Source organism: Cryptosporidium hominis, assembly GCF_000006425.1.
Source record: "Cryptosporidium hominis TU502 chromosome 3 CHRO013105, whole genome shotgun sequence".
Classification (NCBI taxonomy): domain Eukaryota; phylum Apicomplexa; class Conoidasida; order Eucoccidiorida; family Cryptosporidiidae; genus Cryptosporidium; species Cryptosporidium hominis.
Window position 1 is genome coordinate 1 of NW_667398.1, and position 24,458 is coordinate 24,458.

General features: G+C 31.2%; 17 protein-coding genes and 1 non-coding gene across 18 annotated transcripts; 6 read left to right on the forward strand and 12 right to left on the reverse strand.

The window, feature by feature from the left end:
• Positions 1-1,429: 1,429 nt before the first annotated feature.
• On the forward strand, positions 1,430-3,061 carry Chro.30298 (kinesin-related protein K2). Its single annotated transcript, XM_662399.1, has 1 exon — positions 1,430-3,061. The coding sequence occupies one exon, from the start codon at positions 1,430-1,432 to the stop codon at positions 3,059-3,061; it is 1,632 nt and encodes a 543-aa protein (XP_667491.1).
• A 52-nt stretch (positions 3,062-3,113) lies between these two features.
• Chro.30297 (RNA-binding protein) lies at positions 3,114-4,298 on the forward strand. The annotated part of the gene is made up of 1 exon (XM_662400.1): positions 3,114-4,298. One exon carries the CDS (start codon positions 3,114-3,116, stop codon positions 4,296-4,298), a length of 1,185 nt encoding a protein of 394 aa, XP_667492.1.
• A 256-nt stretch (positions 4,299-4,554) lies between these two features.
• Positions 4,555-5,664, reverse strand: Chro.30296 (hypothetical protein). The annotated part of the gene is made up of 1 exon (XM_662401.1): positions 4,555-5,664. One exon carries the CDS (start codon positions 5,662-5,664, stop codon positions 4,555-4,557), a length of 1,110 nt encoding a protein of 369 aa, XP_667493.1.
• Positions 5,665-5,694: 30 nt separating this feature from the next.
• Positions 5,695-6,804, reverse strand: Chro.30295 (TBC domain). Its single annotated transcript, XM_662402.1, has 1 exon — positions 5,695-6,804. The coding sequence occupies one exon, from the start codon at positions 6,802-6,804 to the stop codon at positions 5,695-5,697; it is 1,110 nt and encodes a 369-aa protein (XP_667494.1).
• Positions 6,805-8,119: 1,315 nt separating this feature from the next.
• Chro.30294 (hypothetical protein) lies at positions 8,120-8,527 on the forward strand. Its single annotated transcript, XM_662403.1, has 1 exon — positions 8,120-8,527. The coding sequence occupies one exon, from the start codon at positions 8,120-8,122 to the stop codon at positions 8,525-8,527; it is 408 nt and encodes a 135-aa protein (XP_667495.1).
• A 130-nt stretch (positions 8,528-8,657) lies between these two features.
• Positions 8,658-9,497, reverse strand: Chro.30293 (proteasome component precursor). The annotated part of the gene is made up of 1 exon (XM_662404.1): positions 8,658-9,497. One exon carries the CDS (start codon positions 9,495-9,497, stop codon positions 8,658-8,660), a length of 840 nt encoding a protein of 279 aa, XP_667496.1.
• A 76-nt stretch (positions 9,498-9,573) lies between these two features.
• Positions 9,574-11,295, reverse strand: Chro.30292 (subunit of the anaphase-promoting complex/cyclosome (APC/C), which is a ubiquitin-protein ligase required for degradation of anaphase inhibitors, including mitotic cyclins, during the metaphase/anaphase transition; required for sporulation; Cdc16p). Its single annotated transcript, XM_662405.1, has 1 exon — positions 9,574-11,295. One exon carries the CDS (start codon positions 11,293-11,295, stop codon positions 9,574-9,576), a length of 1,722 nt encoding a protein of 573 aa, XP_667497.1.
• A 98-nt stretch (positions 11,296-11,393) lies between these two features.
• On the forward strand, positions 11,394-12,695 carry Chro.30291 (Ydr026cp). Its single annotated transcript, XM_662406.1, has 1 exon — positions 11,394-12,695. One exon carries the CDS (start codon positions 11,394-11,396, stop codon positions 12,693-12,695), a length of 1,302 nt encoding a protein of 433 aa, XP_667498.1.
• Positions 12,696-12,716: 21 nt separating this feature from the next.
• On the reverse strand, positions 12,717-12,789 carry trnR. Its single transcript has one exon. It is a non-coding gene; the product is annotated as a tRNA-Arg (tRNA).
• A 282-nt stretch (positions 12,790-13,071) lies between these two features.
• Positions 13,072-13,494, forward strand: Chro.30290 (hypothetical protein). The annotated part of the gene is made up of 1 exon (XM_662407.1): positions 13,072-13,494. The coding sequence occupies one exon, from the start codon at positions 13,072-13,074 to the stop codon at positions 13,492-13,494; it is 423 nt and encodes a 140-aa protein (XP_667499.1).
• Positions 13,495-14,829, reverse strand: Chro.30289 (hypothetical protein). The annotated part of the gene is made up of 1 exon (XM_662408.1): positions 13,495-14,829. The coding sequence occupies one exon, from the start codon at positions 14,827-14,829 to the stop codon at positions 13,495-13,497; it is 1,335 nt and encodes a 444-aa protein (XP_667500.1).
• A 193-nt stretch (positions 14,830-15,022) lies between these two features.
• Positions 15,023-16,189, reverse strand: Chro.30288 (hypothetical protein). Its single annotated transcript, XM_662409.1, has 1 exon — positions 15,023-16,189. One exon carries the CDS (start codon positions 16,187-16,189, stop codon positions 15,023-15,025), a length of 1,167 nt encoding a protein of 388 aa, XP_667501.1.
• Positions 16,190-16,306: 117 nt separating this feature from the next.
• Chro.30287 (hypothetical protein) lies at positions 16,307-17,734 on the reverse strand. Its single annotated transcript, XM_662410.1, has 1 exon — positions 16,307-17,734. The coding sequence occupies one exon, from the start codon at positions 17,732-17,734 to the stop codon at positions 16,307-16,309; it is 1,428 nt and encodes a 475-aa protein (XP_667502.1).
• Positions 17,735-17,848: 114 nt separating this feature from the next.
• On the reverse strand, positions 17,849-18,490 carry Chro.30286 (hypothetical protein). The annotated part of the gene is made up of 1 exon (XM_662411.1): positions 17,849-18,490. One exon carries the CDS (start codon positions 18,488-18,490, stop codon positions 17,849-17,851), a length of 642 nt encoding a protein of 213 aa, XP_667503.1.
• A 1,031-nt stretch (positions 18,491-19,521) lies between these two features.
• Positions 19,522-19,878, reverse strand: Chro.30285 (UbiA prenyltransferase family member (3I27)). The annotated part of the gene is made up of 1 exon (XM_662412.1): positions 19,522-19,878. The coding sequence occupies one exon, from the start codon at positions 19,876-19,878 to the stop codon at positions 19,522-19,524; it is 357 nt and encodes a 118-aa protein (XP_667504.1).
• A 36-nt stretch (positions 19,879-19,914) lies between these two features.
• Chro.30284 (hypothetical protein) lies at positions 19,915-21,444 on the reverse strand. The annotated part of the gene is made up of 1 exon (XM_662413.1): positions 19,915-21,444. One exon carries the CDS (start codon positions 21,442-21,444, stop codon positions 19,915-19,917), a length of 1,530 nt encoding a protein of 509 aa, XP_667505.1.
• A 333-nt stretch (positions 21,445-21,777) lies between these two features.
• Positions 21,778-22,239, forward strand: Chro.30283 (ribosomal protein S18). The annotated part of the gene is made up of 1 exon (XM_662414.1): positions 21,778-22,239. The coding sequence occupies one exon, from the start codon at positions 21,778-21,780 to the stop codon at positions 22,237-22,239; it is 462 nt and encodes a 153-aa protein (XP_667506.1).
• A 665-nt stretch (positions 22,240-22,904) lies between these two features.
• On the reverse strand, positions 22,905-23,849 carry Chro.30282 (hypothetical protein). The annotated part of the gene is made up of 1 exon (XM_662415.1): positions 22,905-23,849. One exon carries the CDS (start codon positions 23,847-23,849, stop codon positions 22,905-22,907), a length of 945 nt encoding a protein of 314 aa, XP_667507.1.
• Positions 23,850-24,458: the final 609 nt, after the last annotated feature.

Here is a 24,458-nt window from a genome sequence, read left to right on the forward strand (position 1 = left end):
CTTTCGAGAATAATTTGAAAAAAATGACCTCATCTTTCTGTTACTTTGATTTTTTGAAATCGAATTAAGAACATTATCAATTAATGGATTATTATAATTGCCTTCGGATTTCAATGAAACTAAAAAGTCAAGAGAAGTTATTAAAAGTTCGTCAAAGCCATCATAAAAAATATCAAATAAATCTGTAAAACACATTCTTGTAATACTTGCGAAAAGTGATTTAACTTTTAACATGCATACGCTATCATTTAAATAATTTATATTACCATTTTTATATGAGCAATCTAAGTTTAATTCTAACGTTTTATACTTGATAATATAGTTCAATATTTTAGCTGTGTTTTTAATATTTTCCATGTTCGAGCAGATATTTTTCGTTTCATGATTCAAGTTAGAAAGACAATTACTTATCCATTCAATTATTGCAAATAATGATAATTCTATTAGTTTTTTAGAGCTACCTTTCTCAATAGAATTAATTACTTGTATGCTTAATTTTTGAATAACTCCAGGATACACTTTTATTAATAAATCATTATTTTCAATAATGCCTGGAATTTCAGATAATAACTTCAGAGCTAAAGTCCGGGTTTCTTTTGAATATTTGAATTCATTTGTGCTGGGAATTGCTATTGATAATAAAAATTGTATAATTACAGGGATAATTAGATGTTGATTTATATTCGCATTTGTATTTTTATGTTCCCAATATTCCCAAAAAATATTAAAGTCTAGATGTGCAATTTTAATACTATATTCAATAATAAATTCATTTCTTTCGTAAATAAATATACGTAGAACTTCAGTTATTACGTAAAGTATATCAAAAAAAGCATTTGATATGCGACTAAAAATGATTTTTGATGTCTTTGAATTCATTTTTTGCAAGACATTCAAGAGAATTTTTAATAGTTCCTCCAATTGCAGAGAAGATTTCGTATTTAAATTTTTATTATGATTCGAACCACTTAATTCATTAGTTGGATGAAATTTATTCCTTATACAATTGTGAATTGCCATAATTATAGGTGGAACAATAACCTCTGCGCAAGATGAGATACAATAGTCGTCACATTTTGAAATTGACTCATCAATTTCTAGAAGAATTTCAGTAGATTCTAAGATATTCAAACGGAACAGCAGAGAAAGCTTATCATGCAGTAATTTAATTGTTCCCCTAATTGGGACTTCCTCAAAAGTATTTTTTGACATAAGTTAAATTAATTGTACATTTTTTATAATTATTGTAGCGCGATACTCTATGCAGTTGAAAAGCTAAGGATGCAAAAAATTAGTTATTACATTAATTTTGAATAAATTAAGATAAAGTTACTTACAACTTTTTGCTTTCAAATTTTCAGCTCTTTTTTAAAGCGGTTATGCTTTTGATGTGGGTTAGTTAATTTTACTTGTGAATAAAGCTATTTTAATGAAAAGAGAAAATACACAAATAAGATATAATAAATCTAGACAAGGGGATATTAATATATTTTTCCAAGAAAAAATCAATGATCTCGAAATTAAGCAAACTGAACTTTCGGATTTGTTGATTAGAAGACAAAATGATGCCGACCATCTTATTTTGATCAACAAGGAAAAAAGTAACACAATTAATTCAATTAAAAAAAAATTATCCGTTATGGTGGAAGATCATAAATCTTACACGAACGAAATGAACGAGTTAAAGAAAAATCTTAAGGAAGTGTTAGACAATAAAAAAGATCAACTATCGAGAATTGAAACAAAATTAAGTAAATTAAAACAGTTGCATGATGAAGCAACAAACAAAAATAATGAACTAAAAGAAACGTTTTCTGAGAAATCAATAATAAAAAGAGACCTTGAAAATAAGTTAGAAGTTTTAAATGAAACTATTAAGAAAAAATATTGGGCAAATACGGCAAGATTATCATTAGCTCAACAGTTAGAGCTTGCAAACCAAGAAATTTTATCGTGGAAGTATCGCTTGCAGCGCCACTCAATATTGTTAAATGATACCAGGAGAAAGTTATTTAATGAGCTACAAGATATAAGGGGTAATATACGAGTATTTTGCAGAGTTAGGCCTCCTACAATTTCGGAGCAAGATTTTTGCATTAAGTATGATATTTCGGAGGATGCATCAACAATTACTATAAATAACACGACTACCAGAGGTACAAATCTTTTAACATTTAAATTTGACTACATTTTCTCTTCAGTTTCGACTCAACATGAGGTTTTTGAAGAAGTTTCACAACTAATACAGTCTGCTTTAGATGGTTACAATGTTTCTTTATTTTCCTATGGACAAACTGGAAGTGGAAAAACATTCACTATGTTAGGTGGGAAAGATGTAAATGAATATGGAATGATTCCTAGAGCTCTTAATTTAATCTTTGATAATATAGATAGGAATTGTGAAAAGGGATGGACATATAACCTTGAATATTCCGCAATTGAAGTTTATAACGAAACTATCCGTGACTTAACTACACCTAAACAGAAAAATTCGGAAGTAAAAATAGACCAATTTGGTTCTGCAACTATTGTTGGAATTAATTTAATCAAAGTCAATAATATCAACGATGTGAATAATTTGTTAAAAATGGCACACAAAAATCGATCAGAGGCATCAACAGATTGCAATGAAAGAAGTTCAAGATCACACAGTATTATTCAGTTGAAGATATCTGGAAAACACTGTCAAGAGGCAGACGAGTCAAACCTCGATTCAAGGAATATAAGCTCAACCTTATCATTAATCGACCTAGCCGGGTCAGAAAGGGTAAACAAAAGCGGTGTTTTAGGAGAAAGAATGAAGGAAGCTCAGTTCATCAATAAGTCATTGAGTGCATTAGGAGATGTAATTCAGTCTATTAATCAGGGGAAGGATCACATACCCTTTAGAAATAGTAAGCTTACAATGGTTCTCAAAAATTCACTCGGAGGAAATAGTAAAGCAGCTATGTTGGTGCACATCTCACCTTCTTCACATTCCATAAACGAAACTATTAGCTCTCTAAGGTTTGCATCTAAAGTTCAAAACTGTGTAACGAATCGCAACAGAGAAAAAAACTGATTAGGCGCCGACTATTTGGCGCCTATATGGGCGGTAAGCCATTGCTTTTCAAATGTTTCATTTGGCACGTTTCTGGGGAAAAACAACCCAACATGTTTCAATGTTTAGATCAGATCCTTATTCTCAGAGTATTGCGAGTAATAATGATAATAGGCTGTTCTTAAATTCAAATCACCAAAATTATTCGATTCAATATCAAGGCGCATCTAAAAATCCATGTCAACATGTAATTACAACTGATTTGGATGATCCTATTACTGAAACATATATTTCCAGAACACTCTACCTTTGCAAACTGCCATACGATATGACTGAAGACTCTGTTAGAGAACTTTGCGAACCATTTGGCGATCTGAAGAAAGTTGCCGTATATCCTCGTAAAGGAATTGCATTTGTAGAATACTTTGATATAAGAAAAGCGGAAGGAGCAAGAAATACATTGAAAAGTTCCTTAGTTCAAGGAAGAATAATTGATGCTCAGTATTCTAGAGGTAGAGACAGTAGGCTCTCTAGAGATACTAATACAGGAACGTTGTATATTAAACCGATTGTAAGTAATAAAACTGCAACCGACCCGAATACTGAAGACGATTATAAAGAGTTATTTTGTGCCTATGGCGAAGTTAAAAAGGTTAGCAGTAATCGAAAGCGAGAATCAGAGAAGTTTGTAGAGTTCTACGACATTAGAGGTGCAGAAGCATCTCAAAAAGCCTTGAATGGCTATGATTTTAATGGAGTTATCCTAGAGATTCAGTTTGCAAATACGCATAGCAGAACGTTAAATTCTGACTCCAGAGCTACTACAAGTAGTCGGAACTCAGGTGTTTGTAATCAATCTCTTCGCATTTCAAGTGAGGAAAGGTATAAACAGCAATCATCGTTGAACACAAAAAAGAAGTACAAACCTATAAAATGCGGCACTTCCAGAGTACTCAAAAGACTAGTTGCAAGAGATGCTTCACACTGTGAATTATATTCCGAATTTTCAAAACGAAATGTAAATCGTAATGATCTACGCGTTCATCCGGATTTTAGATTATTATATCAATCATCGGCTCCTTTTCAAGAAACGAATAATTTGGGTGAATTTGGTAAATTTCCAATCATTACACAACGCCCAAGCGATGACTCTACAAGAACAGGAAATATTGCGGAGTCTCTAAAAACACTATTATCTACGTTTAAGCATCAAAAATATGATATTGAGTGTAATAATTCTAAAAATAATGCTTATTAATGTAAATATATGTACATATATTATATTCCTAACCCTCAGATGAATACTTTGTCTGCTTTACAACTTATCTAGATTAGAACTCATTATTTAGATTGGGCCAAACTTTAATTATTTTAATAGCCCTATATTAATATTATTTATCTAGTAGGTGATTACAAAATGCTTAAAGGTCACTGATAATTAATATTAGCTATCAAGCAATAGGTTTGAATTAAGTCGAATAATCGAGTTTCTATATTTATCTTATTTCATAAGATTAATAGCTAATAATGAAAATGACTGTTGGTATATCCAACTCAATATTAAATATCATAGGAATGACTTTAGAGTCACGTGAGATTGTCAAGCCATTTTCAATACAGCAATCGACAAAGTATTGAATGGTATGCTGATTCCTTACTGTATTTACAGAGATTGCATATGTTGAAATCGAGCCAAAATCTGCTTCTTGAAGCTCATCCCATTTAACCGATTTATTTTTAGGATCCTTACGAGTACATTTTTCATGGTAAGAACCAGATTTTTTTTCATGACAAGATGATAACAATAATCTGAGGGTTCTAACAAATAAAAGAGTTAAATCATTATCATAAATTACGTCAGATGAGATAATAATAGGATTTTTTAAAGGTTTGAGAATTTCTTTTGCTATGTTAATATTTATAGTTTCCCAGTCAAGACACATTACCCTCGCATATTTTTTATTAGAATTAGATTTGGGATGTTCTTCAAATTCCGAGTTTAACAGAATTCCATTAATTTCAAAGTTATATCTAAGGTTATTAATAATTTTCGGATCGTGGTCTGTAGAGCAGATACTTTTTATAGGTAGAACCGAATATGGTATTATACTAGAAATACCAATTCCGCTACCAAGTTCAATTAAATCAGAATTAGCAACATTTCTTCCAAGATTTACAGAATGAATCAGCCATTCCACAAGTCGATATCCAGCAGACCAAGGTCTCATCCCAACTAAGTTACATTCTTCAAACCCAAATACAAAATTCCCAGAGTTCACTAGATTTGAATAATTCAAACAAATATCAGTTTGATTGCTAGGGAAAGTAATGATAATATGAGAAACTAAATTAGAGTGGCATGAACCCATTAATTGAGACAGATGCATATATAACTCATCAGAAACTTCATCGCCAGCACTCTCAATAATTTTTACAATTTCACATATTAAATTTCTTTGGTAAATTAAAGGGAGCGGATATTTTTTCAAAATTTCACAGTTAAAAATATTTTTCACTAAATCTACTTGAAGGGCCAAATCTTTGAATAGGCCTATATGCTTACAAATAGAAATAACTGTTTTTTTTGACTGTAAAGTAAATATTGCATTCTTAAGCCTATTCATTTCTTTTTTGTTTTTTTTTGCGGCATCGCATCAATTAGAATAATCAATTAGATGTCTCGGAGAAAAATGGAATAAACTCTGCAGAACAAATGCCTGTGCAAGAAGTGAGTCTATATCTCTTTCTGTCCAATTTTTCGTAGGAGAATTTTGCAGAAACAACATGATTTCTGAAAATTCCATATTTCTAAGTTCTTTTTCCCAGTGCAACAGGAATGCTGCGCATACATAAACATGAAACGCATTAAAGTGTGAAATTACATTGTTTCCAGTAGGAATCTGATCTAATGATGTAATTGAGCTTGATCTTAGTGGCTTATTTGTTTTATTGAGAGTATTTTCTGCAATGTATGTGTCCCACAGCCTCACAACACACTTTGTGGGGAATTCTCTGGTCAACAAACAGTTCATCCATCTGAATGAAAATTGCAGAAAATCAACACCCTGTTCTTTCAAATGTTGGAATAAAGGTTTGTTTGTCCTTTTTATAATATCTTGTAGGTGCACAATAAGTTTGTGTATTCCTGGTTGTTCTGTAACATAATTTTCTTGTAACGTATCAAGCATCCTCGTTAAACACCAATATATTTCAACCTCAATCTCAAACATCCTTTCAGAAGATATTTTATTGATATCTAGAAGTTCAATGTCGCCTACTGGAGAGAGCGGAAGTAGAAAAACTACGAGAAAAGGAGGTAATAAATCATTAATTCCTTGTACATATCCGCTAGCAGGATTTCTAATTGCCCAAAGGAATAATACTCTTTCCATTAAATCAAGAATTATTTGGTTTTTTAAGGATTCATATTCAATTGAGGTTCTGGGGAGATCTACCCTAATCTGCCTTAATATCTTCTTTTCTTGTTCAGAATAATTATCATGTTCAATATGTTCTTTCAAAAGCAATCTATATTCGTTGATTTTTTTAAGTTTATACGAATTCTTTCGATCTTTCCTCGGTGGTAGATATCCCAGCATTATCTGCCAGGCATCTCTTCGTAACTCTGGCGGAGAGCCTCTAGGAACACCGGACCAAAGTAAGTCTTGTAAAAGTTTAATATCAATACATTCCTGATCCAAAACGGATAGAAAACGACCCTCTTTTGTAGGCTCAGTTGAATTAATAGGAACGTCAAGAGACATTAACCCATAATAAAGTTATTTGATTGAAAAAAAGATGAGCGCAAATATAGAGCGCATAATAAAAGAAAAAAAGTGCTAGTTGAGAAAATAAACGTTAATTATTAATAACCCTACGATGCTGGCATTTACAACATTCATACATGACTGTAGTACCCTCATCTGCAGATCTAGCCTGGAATTGAGTAAAGAATGCCTCGTTATGTGAGCATTCAGGACAAATTTCCTGGATTTTAGGAGCCTTCTTTTTATGCATAGCATCAAGAACCCTAATAACACTATTGGATTTCCCTGTCTTATTATCTGAATCTCTTTCTATTCTTTTCCCGACACTAATAGACTTTGCCCACCACTTATTGTTAGTTCCAAAACATAACGATTTTCTAATACCTGTTATATAAATGCGCTTCTTTTCAGAAGAATTACTATTAGTACCAATTGTAGAATCTGAAGAATTATGATTGTGTAATTTCAAAAATCGGTAATTACATATTTTGCATCTCAAATAATGGTTTTCAATCAAATTGTGAGACGGTGATGTGTACTCATTCTCGAAAGCATCTAATAAAAACAAGAAGTCATACGAATTACCACAACTCGGACAGCCGCCGTATAATTGACTATTAAAATTGTCACCCTTAGAAAAACTAAACTGAAACTTCGGAAAATTGGAATTTCGTTGTTTGGTGGCATTAATATCTACATCAATTTATATTATTCGTTATATCTAGTTGTCCGACTTACCCTCAGTATAAATGAATGATTGCATCAAATCTTTAATAATGTATGGTTCAATATTTGTTAGTTCAATAGAAATGCCATCCCTCCCTATATTCTTAAGCTACAGAAATTACAATAACCCAACTTTGATAGGCAATGACTTACTAATTCAGATGATATCTTTTCTTTGTGAATATTGAAAAACATTTTAAAAAGTAACGACTAAACTCTACGCGCGCAAACTAATTTTACATTTTTTCTTTGAATTTCAACTAGAATAAAAAGTGAACCAAAAATTTCAATCTTAAACTAAATTTAAAACCTTGAGTTTGATATTTACCATGTTTTGTTTATTTTTAAATATAAATTTAAGGATAGAAACTCATAAATCAAAATTTTGAAAATCGAGTATTATTTTAAGCTAAATACATAAATGTGTCTGTACAGTATTAATGTTTAATTACTTTTGATGCTGTCCACTTCTTTATTTTTTTTTTTTTGTTTCTAATTAGTTCTTCAGATCTTTATTTTGGCGCTTGTTTCGGCGCAGTTTTTTGGAATTTTTTTACCTGATTTTTTTACTTGCATAATTTTTAGAATGGCAAGGACCAAACAGACAGCGAGAAAATCGACAGGAGGTAAAGCACCTCGTAAGCAATTGGCCTCTAAGGGCGCAAGGAAATCAGCTCCTGTTACAGGAGGGGTAAAGAAACCTCGTCGTTACAGACCAGGTACTGTTGCCCTGAGAGAAATTCGTCGTTTTCAGCGTTCTACTGAATTGCTAATTAGAAAGCTTCCATTCCAGAGGCTAGTACGAGAGATTGCTCAGGATTTCAAAACCGATTTGAGATTCCAATCTCAGGCTGTAATGGCACTACAAGAGGCTGCTGAGGCATATTTAGTTGGGCTTTTCGAAGATACAAACTTGTGCGCCATACACGCTCACCGTGTAACAATAATGCCAAAAGACATTCAGCTCGCAAGAAGAATTAGGGGTGAAAGGTAGTTAATGATCAAACTTTAATTACTAAAAACATCGGACTAACGGTTGAAGGAACAGGTGGCACTAGCCACCATAAATTTTGAGATAAAAGTTTTAGTTTGTCTATCCTATTGAAAATCTATTTTAGTAATATTTAATCCATATTTTCATCAATTTGTACTTCAGATACCTCTACAACAAATGAACTCAAATCTTCCGTCTTTTCTGCAATAATTGGAGTTGTACCAACGGGAAATGAAATGGGCTTTGGCTGTCGGTAGATTCTTTCGCTGGCCTTAGTATCAAAATGTCTAAAATGTTTAACATAATTGTTTTTGATAATAAGAATATTTACGTTACTTCCACTATAGAGATCATTATAAATCCCTGCCCTAATCGCATCTGAAACTAATTCTACACATTCACTCTCCGTTAGACCATCCCTATACCTTGCTTCTAATATCGACCTTGCGCATAGAGAACCACTCCCCATAGATGTAAATGGTAGCTGCATGATGCAACCATTTGCTGAAACTTGGAATACAAAATTTCCTGTAGAATCGGAGCCTGCAACTATTAAATGGGCACCAACATAGCCTTGGTATTTATATAAGTGGTCGCTAAGCATAGAAACCGCATGCGCTACTCTGGGTTTTCGATTCATTTGAAGTTTCTGCAATTCCAAATTTCCCTCAATAAGAGAAGTTACATGATCAAGGTCAGCAGCAGTTCCTGCCCCAGCAGCAAAAATGTTATCTGAAAGCCGGTGTATCTTTTCACAATCTTTATCTGCAACAATAGGACCATTCGTTGCTCTAGTATCTGCACCAAGAACAACACAATCGTTGCAAGCAACTCCTACAATCGTAGTACCAGTTTTAACTGTTTTAGGTTCAGTTGAGCCAGATAGGCAGGGAGCAGTTGCAATATTATTTTCGAATAAGAACCCATTTGTTGATTTTTCAGAAAAATAAGCATTTAAGTAGGCATTCATTGTAATACAACTTTTAAAAATTTGTAACAAAAATTTATAATTAGTGAGGGTATAAACTTTAAGCGCCAATTAACAACTAGCTACAGATCGTGTGTAGGGATTTCAAGGTAATTGGATGAAAAATACCTAAACTAACGCATTCCAAATATTTTAAACTTGCCTTATTTTTTTCACCACTTATCTGATATGCAACCGCAAGAAGAAAGCTAATTAAATACACTTTATTAGCTGAGTTGTTTATTTTGTTGCACCTTTCAAGAATTGAAATTGCCTCAACTACACGGGGCTTACAAACTATTTCTTCACAATATAGTATCGACCAGATGATTGAACAGCTCATATTTATTTCTAAAACATATTTCAAGTAGTTACTCTTATTTATATGTAACTTATGAAGCGCTTTTCTAAATGTTTCTTCTGATTCATAAAATTTCTTTTGATAAAATTGTAAAACCCCAAATTCATTCAGTACAATCGGGTTATCAGGAAATTGTGTGAGGGAGCTTCTTAAATTGAGTGATGCCATGTCATAGTTATTGCTTTTCAAATATTCTACGCCCTTATATAGAGTTCCATAACAACTTCCTCTCCATTGGTCTTGAATATGCGAGTAAACAATAATTGCTTGCTTACTATTATTATTAAGTGAAAGTGAATGCGCAAGTAGTAGATGGGCTTCGTAAAATCCAGGCTCTATCTCTATTACTTTTCTAAAAAGATGCGCTGACTTCGAATACGCTAACTGTTTATAATAGTAGCATCCCATTGTGAAGATTGAAAGCGGTGATGAAGGAATTTTTTCATCAAGAATATTTGAAACTGTCAAAATATATCCTGAATCATATATTGCCGAAATCATTTGCATAATTATGTGAGTTTCACAATCCAAATGACTCGAAACGTCAAAAATTTGTGTTTTTAATGAATTGTTATTACTTAAATTAGTCAAGGAGAAAATTTTGTCCTTTAGAAATACCATTTTTTTAGAATAGACGGGTATATTCATTAGAAGTTGATTCAAGGATATTTTTGAGTCTAGAGAGAATGAAATTAAGTCTTCTTTGAAGTCTCCATTATAGCAGTCTATCATTCGAGAGTAATCATGCATTATTCTGTACCAAACAATTATTAAAATCCAGTAATAAGATTTTGGAATAAAATGTTTCCATTTCTTAAATATCTCAATCTTTTCATTTAATGTAAATTTATGTGAGAAAAACACCATTTCTAAAGATACAATATTCATTGGATCATCCTCTAATAATATGCCTGTGTAAATTTTATCACACTGATCAAACATATTATTTAATGCAAATATTCGAGCTTTAATAAGCAAAACCCTTACTCTTAGTTGTTTAAGAAGTAATTTTTTTTTAACATCTGGCTCCATATTTAGTCCATGCTTAATTGTTTCCAAAATTAAATTTGATGTTTCAATACTATTTGAATATTTTCCCATAAAAAATTCACTTTTTGATCTGAATATGAAAATTTTTATCTTGTCTGGGCAATAGCCATTCACATTTTCAATTAACATATTTTGAGAAATCCTGATAACAGCAGAGTAATCTGCTAAATTAAACAGACATTCGCACCATCTTAAAGTATCGCAAATTTCTAACGGTTTGATTAGCTGTAATACTGTACAATATTTTTCGCCCCTTCTCCAATTTCTAATTTCAATCGATCGATCTATTAATAGCCTAAAATAGTCAGATAGTTGCAAGCTAAATGAGTGTTTAGAGCTGTTTTGAGAACTCGTTTCAATTAAATTGTCGCTTCGGAATACTTTATTCATATCAACTTTAGCTAATGAAATTTAATTCACACAGGCAGTATGTTGGCGCTCCAAGCCGGATTGAAAAAATTTAACAAAAAATAATCGTGAAAGCGAACATGGCAAGTAATATATTTCAAACAAGAAGTTGGAACGACCATTTAAATAATCAAAATATATTAAAGGGAAAGTTTAGCTCAAGCGAGAGAGATATAATTAATAATTCAGTTAGAGACTACATAAAGTCTCAGCAATGGAACTGGGATGAAGGGTTAGATAATTTATTTTCTACAAGGGGTGGGAAAAAAGACAGACATTGGCCAATTATTGGAGAGTCTCTACCAAATAGGTCGCTTCAGTCGATATATTATTGCGCAAAAAGGATGCTAATGCGAGGAAAAAAGGGAAAGTGGACAAAAGAAGAGGAGCAAGAACTTATTAAACTCGTTAATGAACATGGTAAGAAATGGAGCATGTTTGTTGAATTTATTGGAAGATCAGCAGCCTCTATTAGGGACAAATGGCGTGATTTACATACAAAAATTGTAGAAAATGACTCGAATGATTCAGGATATATTTTAAATCTTAATTCCCAGATTGAAAAACCGCTTAAATCAAAAATGCCCTTTGTAATTGACGTATTTGTACTTTATTGCATTGAACGCTATACTGGAAAATTTCTCCCATTCAAAGGAATTTCATGGAAGACAATTATTGAATCACTTTGCTCCCCAAATTTTCCTACAGAATTTATTTATTTTTGGAAAAAATGTTGCAGAAAGATAAACGAAAAGTTAGGTATTAATCTTCAACCTATAGATGGAACTGATCTATCAAATTTTTATGGGAAAATAAGCCAAGGACAAATTCGCTTAAGGTATGTTTCTTCTCTCTATCCAAAGCTCAAATATGTTCAAGATGAACAGGCCTTGTCCCTCATTTCTAACACATTTTCTCAAGCCGTAAATTATCTTTATGAAACCAGATATAACTATTCTCACATAGATGAAATTAAATATAACGATTGGCCAAAACTACTCTCTGCGCACATTCCCCTTACAACTCTTTGGTCAAGGATCAGATTGGCATTAACTAGAATTACAAAAAAAAATATGCACATTTCAGACCGCATATCTATATTATATGAACGGCTTAAAAATAAGCAATTACAATGTCAGGTACTAGGTTCTATTGATTCGACAGAGTCTAAATTCCTCTTTGAAGATGACGAATACTATACGAATGGAAACATGGATGGCTGTCCTTATTTTCACGTAGACACTAAAAGGCTTCGCAAAACCGTTGTAAAGTTATTGAAAGCTCAATCAAAACGTGAAAAAAAATCTAAAAATGCAGCCAGACTACAAAAGGAATATAGCTCATTACAACAGGTATTTCAATCAGGGAATTACATTACCTAAATAATTTAAAAACGGAATAAACGACCCCGATGGGACTCGAACCCACAACCTTTGGTTCCGAAGACCAACGTCATATCCATTAGACGACGAGGCCGCGTCTCCATAACTATCAGTTTAGAAAGGTATAGTTATTTATGACGTAATTAATTAGAGTGGCTACATTCCGAAATAATAGTATTGCCTAGCCAAAGATAATTTGGCGATATTTAGCATTTCCCAATATAGTATTTTAATTAATCTATCTATTGATTTATAATTCACGTATTTGTTAAGAACTTTCTATTCTACATTGTAAAAAATATTAATTTTTATACTTGATAATTTGATTTTTTTTTAAGGGATACTTGCGCGTGTTGAAGTAACGGCAGAAGAAAAAATGAGTAGGGAATTATTGATTCCAAGAGAACGTTTCGAAGTAACATCTGAACAAAAATTTACTAATTACGCTGCTGGTGAGAACTTCGACAACATTAAAAGTGAAGACTGGGTAATTATTTCTGGATTTCCAAGACATTTAATTAGTTTAATTAGGCCAAAGTTGGAATATGAAATTGGGCCAATAGACCATTGGATAAATGGCTATGTTAAAGAAGGCCATGATATTTATTTTGTGAGCTTTAGAAATAATAAAATATTGCAAAAATCATTGCAATTTAACGAGACAATGGTTTTTGGAAACTTAATTTTGATTTGCCCATGCTTTGACAATATTTCTACAGAGATTAGCAAAATTGAAGAAGTTGCTATTCCCAAAGAAGAATATTATAACCATTCAAATATCAAAATACAGATATGCTGACTATTTTTTTATCAATTTTTTCATAGTTATATAATCATTACAACATCCCTCAATCTCATTTAGAAGGTGATTAATATTTTCTTCTATTGTATCAGATCTCTTCATATCTTTTTTAATATTTTCCAAGAAAATCTCTTGAAAGTTAATGTTTTCAGCAATTTTGTCGTAGCTTATTTTTTCAAAATTTATTTCGTCAAAACTTTTGCTGTTTTTTGATGAGACATTTTGATCTTGCAGAAATAAACATGAAATAGAAAGTAATTCCTCAAGATGCATAAAATTTAATTCACAGAATTGACTTTTTGGAGTATTAATTAATTTGCCTTGGAGTTCCTTTAAATATAGATTCCAAATGCTTAAAACTATGAATAAATGAAATCTAATTAAAACCTTTTGCTCCAAAGTGCTAAGTTCAGCTAACTCGTTTTTGCCACAATCATTGTTTTCAACTTTGCATTTAATTTCAATAATTTTCTTTATTATATCTTTAGGCTTGTACTCGTCCAATCGTTCAGGCTCTTGACTACCACGAAATAATACAAATGATGGCGTTGCCTTTACAGGCGGTGAGAACTCGTGTAGATCATTTCTTCCAATATTATATCTACCAAACTGTATATTTTTCGTGTTTCTTAATCTTGCCGCTAAAGAATTAATCAGTGGTCTAATGAGAAAACACATTAAGCAGTAATCGTCATAATACATAAGCAACAATGGGTTATTTTCGTCGCTTTTATTTATCACATCACTTTCAAAAGTATCATAAGATATGTTTTTTATAGTTGAAGAATTGCCATTTATTATTTTTTCAGATTTTGGGCCAAAAAATGATTTAATTTGTTCAATATTGTTGTTATTTTTAAAATTTAAATCAATATTAGAAATTCGACTTCCATATCCCTTGAAAAGAGTAACATTAGGTGTGCTTTCACTGCAAGTGTTTTCAGTATAATATATTTGAATGTTCAATCTATTCAATTCTTTGCTTTTTATTTGCTTGATCAACTCTTTAATAAAATTGCTTTTATTAATTTCCATTCCTTTTATTAAATTTAATACTATCATATTCTTAGATTTTGAACTTAAAATTTCAATTTCATCACTAGATATCGCTTTCATATTCAACTGCTTTCTTATATTTTGAAAATAATATTTGGCGAGAAAGGCAAAGGATATAGAAATTGAAAAAATTGTATAATTAAAACGAAAACTATCTTTATTTCTGAATAAATCAAAGCATTTTCTATTAAATGTATTAATATTGAAGGAATTTCTCTTAATATTTCTCCTAAATGGATTCATTAGCAGTGCCAAGATCCTTTTATCAAAGAACATTTTTGATAACAAGTCGCGGCCTGATCAACAATTTAAATAGAGGTCTAGATTTTATATATAAAAAAAAAATAAATTATAATTTTAAATAATTTTTACCTAATTAAGATACAAAAACTTGAAAATGTCAACACTTTTGTAATCGGAGTTTGCATATGGCTAATATTTTGGAAAAATAGTTTTGTCCGAATTTGAATCAATCTCTTGTTATTTTAATTTCTTTAGTAGCTTCGACAATATTTTTAATTTCTTCATAAAGTCCCGCCATTTTGAACAATTGAATAATATCAACTTCTATTCCAAATCTAATTTTCCATAATTCACTCACTTCAGTGATATTTGGGTATTTGCTATTATTATACTTTGCTCTGAAATGGGTAATTAATTCTATCAATATAACCCTTAACATGCGTTCAAGTAACTTATTTCTGCTTACAGAATGATTGCTTTGCGCTTTGTAATTGTTGTTTGTTTCTATGCAGTCATTAAAACACCCGTTCTCTCTTCTATATATGGGTTTTTCATCTAGTCCTAAACACCATTCTTCTGTTTTCAATGATTTTAGAGAGCTTTTAGATATACAAGCTTCTGTAAAAATTGGAATACTATATAGATACTTTCTAATTGCAAGTAGCAAATCCCTCTTAATAGGAGATTGGAAACTTTCATGGGTATTTCTCATATATACACCATTTAAGTAAATTTCATTAGTTAGTCTAGAACATCTAGATAGTAGAACTAATTTTTGATGTAACCTATATTGATCCGGATTTTCTATATTATAACTTTTTTTTTCAAGAAGGCTTACAAACATGTATTCCAATTTATTATAGCAATTTGGGACTTCTTCATTATTGAATATTTCCAATACTTCAACAACATCTTGAAAGTTTCTGTTGTGGAGCGCCTCAACAATATTCCAATTTTGATTCCTAATGTATTTTAATAATAGTTGTTTTGTGTGAATTCCATGAACAGCAATCCATGAATACTTTACCTTATAATTAAAGAAGGTAATTGCAAAAGGTTTGAATGATATAATTTCGGTAACTTCATCTAATGTAATAGGGCCGCATATGCGAATAAGAGACCACCCTGAAATTGTGGCAGCAGGAATTCCTTGAATTTCGAAGAACCATGCTGCCATAGTGGCAGTGTAGGGGTCAGTGTAATATAGTAAAAGAAAACCTTTATTTAAAATATCAAGTCTAGACGGTGTGTAGCCACTTGAAAAAATAATGCTCGAGAGGTCAATATTGATACTAAGATAGTTTATTGCAACCAAACTTGATTTTATTTGCTGTGAAGCTTCACTCTTTGTATTATGAATAGGATTTAAACTCTTTCTAAAAAAACTTTTCATTTAGACAAAAAATTATTAAAGATATAACTAATGTAGAATTTAAAAATATATTCTATAATGGGTATCCAGCCTATTTTTCCCAATAAAATTCATCATCGTTAATTTTGTATTCTCGTTTTAGAGAGATGTTGCGCTAATATTTATGCATTTTTTTGCGAGTTTATGAATCCACCTTTCAAGTAATTTATTAGAATATTTACTTAATTTAATGACACACATTTGGTTTTCTAATAAATTATCTGTATTTAATTTAATGGAATTTCTCCAAATTTCTAAAAATGACTCTCTAAGTAATTTCAGTGCATTCAGCTCATCATTACTTAAAAAGCAATTTTCAACGCTAATGGGTTTATAACTTACAGATATATTTTTTACTTCGAGACCCGAATTATCATGCGAAAAACTAATTGATGGACTTGCTTCATTGATAGAAAATATAACGCGTTCACTACTTAGTTCATTAATATAAATAGCTTCTGGAGAATCCTTTTGGGCATTGACAACTTGTTGAACAATGGTATGGAAAATTAGCCTATCAATTAATGCCCAGTGAACTCTATGAAGAGTTGAATGTATCTGTTTTGCAAGTGCGCTTTTTATGCAAGATGGGAAATCAACTTGAGGAAGAGTACTGGAAGTTATGTTTTTAGATTCTGAACCACTTGGTTTAGTTTTAACATAAAGTTGATAATTATTGTTGATCAAATAAGAAGTAAATTCTGGGAGTTTTAAAGAAGCACGAAGGTTATATTTTCCGCCGTAAGGATTGAATTTATTCTTGCTAAAAAATAGTGTGACAAGTACATCGTTGAACAAGCTATTATTATCTATTTGTGCCATTGGCCTTGATACAAAACTTCCTTGTTTGAAGAAAATATTTTCAAGAGGTAGTTGTAGGCATATTACACTTGACAATTTATTTTCACGATTGTAGAGACACTGAGATTCATTTTTGGCCTGGGAATTTATGCTAATTTTCCAAATAGGTAACAGTTCATTCAATGTACTAAGGGCACATTTGTGAGTAATAATATGATCTGGTATCCTCAGAATTTCATTATTGATTTTTTCAATAAAAGGTCTTAGTATATATAACCTTCTATATAATGAAATGAGCAATTCACCCTTTGATGCCTCATTAATTCGAAGCGACCTTGTGGTTATGTTATCAATACTTGAGCCCATGTTATATGATTGCGAGATATTAATATATTGTATGTTGTCAAAATAGTTTTTTTGTATGCAAAAAATGATATTCGTTAGGCTGTCTAGGTTCTTCAAGACATTAATATAGTACTTATTAACTAAGTCCCACTTTGCATTATTTAAGTAATTCTTCACAGCTATTGTTGTATTTTCCATTTCTCTATTAGAGGTTGAAATATAAAACTTCTCTGCATTCGATGAAAAACTACCTACTTCATCTGAGAATATCGGGAGGCCGTCATTTAGTATCCGTTCAATTTTTGAAGAGCTATTTCTTATAGATGCTTCAGCATCAACCTTTAGATGAGCTATTTTTCGACAAATTAAATCTTGACGCATTTTGATCAAATATTAACAGTTTGCGGTAACTAAAAAACATGAGGGGATTTCGAAGGCAATTATAATAACAAATTAAAAGTAACAATAAAGTTTTTAGACTATAACTTTTTGAAACTAATAATCATCAGATTCATCGAGGGAGTCTATTCCATCAAATATGTCGAGTTCCTCCCTAAAGTTTTTGGAAAGAGTGCCAAAATCGTTGGGCTTCTTCTTTTGCTGAGACTTCTCTCTTTCCTCCTTTTCTCTAACTGACAGTTGTAAGTCAACTTTTTTCTTTAAGGTCTTCAGGTCTTTTAAATCTATTTTTTGAAAAATCTCATTTAGGCAAATATCAATAAATCGGAGCCAGGCTGGACTTTTAGCCAAAGCTGGCTTGATACATTCTGCAATTTTGAACGCAGTAGTTTCAACTTTCCCATATGAGTTCAAGTTCAAATTACTAAACGCATCTTGTTGGTTGCTTAAATTCGAAATTGCATGAGTAGAATTATTTCCGGGAAGTTTACTTGTGGATTTGCGTTGACTTACAAATCCGTCAAACAAATCGTCCATTACATTTCCATCCATCTCTTCAACGAGCTCTTGGCATCTTCTCTGTTCCTCATAGTCATTAAAACACTTGTTCGAAATTGAAGTTGAAGTAATATTATTCGAATTTGTCTGGAATTCTGAGTTGTTAAAGGAATCCTCATTATCACTATTTAACAAATCCTCCCAATTATCAACAACTGGTACATTGTTTGCTGGTGTCATTGAACCAGGTTCTTTATAAAGTAAAATATTTTATTATTAATCGGAAAGTAACTTACCCCAATCCTGGCTTGTATTTTTTTTTTTTAATTCTCTCTGTAGACGTGGGCATTCGTATAGAAAATGTTTAGAGAAAAAAATTTTTCAAAACAAACTATTGGAATAGCATTTTGCTGAAATTTATTTGTAATTCGTTCGTAGCTTATCAGCCTTTGTGCAAAGTATTTGAGTCCTTCTTATTGGAATGCTTTTTACTTGCTTTATATTTAGAAAATATTATTCCTAAAAGTAGCACTACTCCAGAATATTTACTCATAATAAATTGTTTCCTGCAATCTTGTTCGGAAAAGAAATTTGTAGTTTTACTTTGGTAAATTAAATGAGCTGTATATAAAAGTACAGAGAACTGGTATTCCAGCTTTTTGGATTAGCATTCTTTACGAAGTAATTGGAACTTACTCCTAAATTTGCAAATATGCCTGCAGATGACGCAAATATACCAGAAACTATTGCATTGATAAACAAACAACTTCCTGTAGCTTCATTCCTAAGGGAGATATAAAGAATAATTGAGGTAAAAATACTCACCATTTTAATGCAGTCGAGAATAATCCAATTTGTTTGTCAAATAACCTATCTTGATGCGCATAGATTGTATCATAATGTACGCTCCAACAAACAGAAGAAAGGTAATATGAAATCGGACATAACCACGAATTCCGATATGGATTAATACAACCATATATAGAGGTCCAAGCAAGCAATACGCCCCAATTAAATGTAAAACCTAGAAATAGCTGGGGGTAATGCGTTATCCTTTTCATAAAAGGGTATGCTGCTATTAGGAATACAGAAGGAATACCTAAATAAATTGTGTATCTATTAAGTCTAGACAAAACAATTGCTGAAGTTGTAGAAGATCCAATGAGAGCAATTAGCGCTAAACTAGAATGAAAATAGTAAAACCAAATTTGTGTAATTTACCTTTGGTAAAAGCCATTTCTCCGTTAGCAAGCGGTCTATTCTTTGTTCTTTCAACCTGAAAGCAGATGATAATGAATAAAGAAAGCATGGCAAACAACCTTTGAATCAAATTGGCGATCTACCAAATCATTTATTACGCATCCTGCGCTCCTAGAAGCTACTGATCCAAGTGCAAACAATGCAGTAATGTTCGCTTTTGGTAGCAATGAGTTAGATGCAAGAGTCAAACTCCCAAAAGTAGGAATAAAAAGAAGCCAAAATCCCGTAGGGTTGTTAATTCTATATAACTTAATATAGTGTTTAAAATTCACTTTACATATCCCCCTACTTGTTCTAAATACGCTTTGAATACATGTCTTTGGAAAGCTTGAGTTGATAAATCCATAATTCGGTCGAATAGTATTCATTATTAAACGCAATTTTTTAAATATATGATGTAATTCTCATTTTACATTGAAATATCTTCTTTTAATGTATTTGCGAAATGCGGTTTGAATCCTAATTGCGCATGCTTCTAACACTAATTCAGGCCCATATTCTGCGCACCATTTTTTGAATAAAGCATTGTTTTTTTGTCTAAATACGTTTTTTGTTGCAAATTTTATAAACTCGTCCTTGCTTATATTTGTTGCTTCCGAGGAAAAATTGTTATCCACACTTTTATTTTGCACTTTTCTTCTAAACTTATTTTGAAATTCTTTTTCAATATGTGAAAATTGAGTTTTCAGCATATTTACTGCGTTTTCAATTTCAATTCTTTTGCTTTCCTGGGATTTTTGAATAAATCTTACATTTTCTTCCCGTGCACTTGATTCATTAATCATTTCCACAGTATGTAAATTCATGTTTTCATTATTCGGCTCTTTAACTATCAAGCCACTGTTTATTAAATCATTAGATGAGCATCTAAATATTCTAGACACATCTGATTTAATCAAAGATAGGTAATTGCTCAAAGGTTGAAACTTTTGTAAACATCTTGGAGTAGTACTTTCAATTATGCACTCTTGACCAAAATCAAACAAACGTAATTTACTATTTTCTCCAAAGTACCCTTTTACTATCCAACTCATCATAACAATGCTATTATATGGTCCTCTAATTACATTATTATCATCTAAATATTCCCATTTCAAAGGAACAATATCATGAAGCTGCATTAGAATATTTTCTTGACTAATTCGCAATTTCTGAATTAATTCAAAATTCTTTTTTGAAAAATCGCAAGGTTTTGCGTTATTTTTACAAATATCTATTAAATTATGATTAATGTTTTTTATTATTACGGGCCTGGAGTTAAAAAAACATTTAAGAATACCAATTGTGCATTCTTTGTCATTCCCGGAATATTCCTTAATAGCAAAAGCGTCATGCTCAGGAATTCTATGTATAAAATAAAATGAATTTTTTGATAATATGTGATCCTCAGAAACTTTGATAATTGCTTCACCAACTTCAAATATTTCAGCTGATTCAATAGTTGAATTTTTTGTAGCCCAAATTGTGATTCTTAACTGAAGAACTGTTAATAGAAAGTTTTCAAAACCAATTTGGTTGTATGCATTATAAAATTGTTTTGCCATACTTGAAACCCATATGGGCAACTTCAGATTTAAACATATATCTTGGTTTATATTGCACTCTTTAATAATGCCATTAATTTCACTAGAAAATATACCATAAGCTGCATGTAATGGAGCATCTGTTATTTCATACCAACTAGTACGAAACTGAGTTTTCTCACAATCATCTATCTCTGAATCATTATAATCAAAAATGTTCTGCGTTTGTGTATTAATTTCTTGTAAACTGTTTTCTAAATTAAATGATGGTTCAATATCAACTGTAAGTGAGAAAAACCTACAATTAATTTGATTATCATCACTAATTGTAACACTTATGGACCCTAAATAAATTGATAGCTCAATATGATGTGTATTTGTACCATTTGACAACCTTAATTCTTGATCCATTTTAATAATAATTTATAGATTTACTTAATTTATAACAATGACGCGACTAAAAATTTTATTAGAATCAAATAACTTAAAATTTAAAGCAAGTTGATAAGAAGGCAAGCTAACATAGTACCCCAAATAAATATAAGCCAAATTTTAACAATATAATGTTTTTCTTCATCCAAGTAAAGTACATGCCACTTAAGCATGTTCATAATATATAATTTTGCGAATAGCGCCAAAAAAAAATGCGGGTTTAGCCTTTAAATTAGACATTTTGCGCTAAGACGTGATTTTTCCTTCGTCTCCAGTTGTTGAGACTTCAGTTTTATTCGATATTTTTGAAAGATGTCACTGCAAATAATGGATCAAGATTTTCAGCACATCCTTCGTATTATGAATACGAATGTTGATGGGCGTCAAAAAATTATGTATGCTCTTACAGCAATCAAAGGTATCGGTAGACGCTTTTCAAATATTGTTTGTAAAAAAGCCGATGTGAATCTCTCGAAGAGAGCAGGGCAGTTATCTCAAGAAGAAATTAACAGAATTGTAGCAATTGTAGCAAATCCTCTGCAGTTTAACATTCCCTCTTACATGCTTAATAGACAAAAAGATGTCAAGGATGGAAAATATAAGCATATTACTTCAAACAATCTAGAGGCATCTCTACGTGAGGATTTGGAACGTCTTAAGAAGATTAGAAGCCATAGGGGCCTTCGTCACCATTGGGGTGTTAGGGTTAGAGGCCAACATACTAAAACTACTGGCCGTGGTAGCAGGGCAGCCGCAGCTGCAAAGAAAAGGTAAAATCTATTCTACCGTAGTATTTTTGTGGGAGTCTGTATTAATATTGAATGACCACAAATAGTTTGATATCCACTCAAGCACTATTATTTTAGTGTATTCTAATTTTTTTTATCTTCCCTTTTGGTTGTGGCTTATGTAGTTTATTTCGCGTTTACACATCGCTCCTGTAAACCAACAACTCACTCCCCATAATATTATTGGGGTGACAACTAAGAATGTGACGACATACCAAGCTATAGGGTCGTGTTCAATTCCACTGAGAAGATTCATTCCGAATATTCCTTGTGAGGCTAATTAACTTTTTATTAATATTTTCAAAATTACTCTTACCTGTAATTACTGAGGTGATGCTACACGATAATGTAAGTAGCGAGATCTTTAAGTTTGTGTACATGTATTCGTTTCTCTGGAAATCGAGATATACCTTTGACAATTCGTCGCTGAATGCAATTGAGGATTTGACTTCTGTTAATTCTTTGGATGCCAAGTATATTGCTGGGATGTAACGGTGTAAAATGTCTTCCCATTCTTCAATACAAATAACTAATTCGTCTCCATCTTTTTGTCTAATTTGTTTAATCTCTTCCAAAATTTCCTTTAAGCAATCTATTAATATAGAAGTGGTAATTTCTAACGTCTAAATATGGAATCAATATATTGTTAATCTACAAGAAAAAACTTACGTTTACTGACTTAGATATCATTTTTTTATTTGTAAAGTCACTAAAGGTAAATCTCCAAGGGTATTTGTACCATTTACTGCTCTTTATTAATATATTACAACTTTTTAGTACTTCATTTTTTGTACAATTAATACTTTCAATTAATTCTTTATTTAGTACTTCTAATCCTATCTCTATACATACAGCAGCAAATGAATGAGAGTAATAATCTTTGTTGATTGTGGGAATAAACCTGTAATTGTAGATATCAATATTCTTTTCTTGGGTAGCACTTGAAATAGAGCATTCGATTGATTCCTGTCTTTTATACTCATGTGAATTATCCAAAGTATTTATATCAGTAAATGTACTTAATATTGAGCTCGAAAGTACATGTTCTGTTTCTTCAAAATTATTGCGAGTAAATTCTAAACCAGAATTATAATTATAATTTTCTACCAAAGGAGAAATGAATTCTTTGCTGATACCATCTGCAAATGAAACTTTTGTACTGGGAGTGTTGTTGTCTACCGAAATATTATATCCTGTGCACTCTAATAGCCTTTCAATGATCTCTAATGTTTTGCTATTTTCCGGATTAAGAATCCAAACATCTTTGCATGCAATGATAACACTTGTAACGGACATTTTAATAATGATCTTTCCAGTGCATTTAATTATTGGTTTCAATCCACACAAATTTTGATTAATGAACAAATATTCATCTATTGAAATATCAAGTAGTTTACAGCATTCTTTTCTAGTAACGAATATTTTTTTTGGCTTTTGGTTATTTTGTGGACTAGGAATGTGAAAAATTGATATTTTATCCATAATTTCTATAGATCCATAAGAGTTAATATTTTCTCTCAAAACTTCATTTGGACAAAAGATGTTGCATTCCGCCTTTTTCATACATGGGAATAAAATATTTTTATTTACACTCATTTTTTTATTTAAGTTCTCATTACTTGTTTTAAATAAGAGTATATCAAGCCACAAAACTATCACAAAACTTACATATTATTCACAATCACACATTCTTTTCAAATTAATAGCGATGAAGGAAAGGGGTAAAAAATCTTATTTACGTGTTAATTATTAATTGCACGTCACAATGCATTAGCGGTAGCCACTATTTTTTTAATTACGTGTTTTACAAATTTAAAATTTCAGTTGAATAAATAATATGTCAAAATTAAATCAATATTTAAGTTAGATATGAGATTTAGTGATTTCCTTTTAATTTTTAATTTAACGTAATCACTAGTGTTCTATATTTTAAATAATTTCAAATGTATTAGCTCATTAAATAATTAGGATTGACTGATAAACAAAAGACATTTTTTCAGAAAAATAAATTAATAGTAAAGCTATGTTTTCTTTTTTTTTTTTTCTCTTTTTTTTTTGCGCGCAGGATTTAATTATGTAAAATAGAAATTAATTTCTATGTTAACTAATCAGGAGGAAATTGAAAATTCACTCATTGGTGCTCTTCTTGGGGTTTCACTGATTTGTACTGACAACCCCGTTGAAAATCCATCAACAAAGCGGATA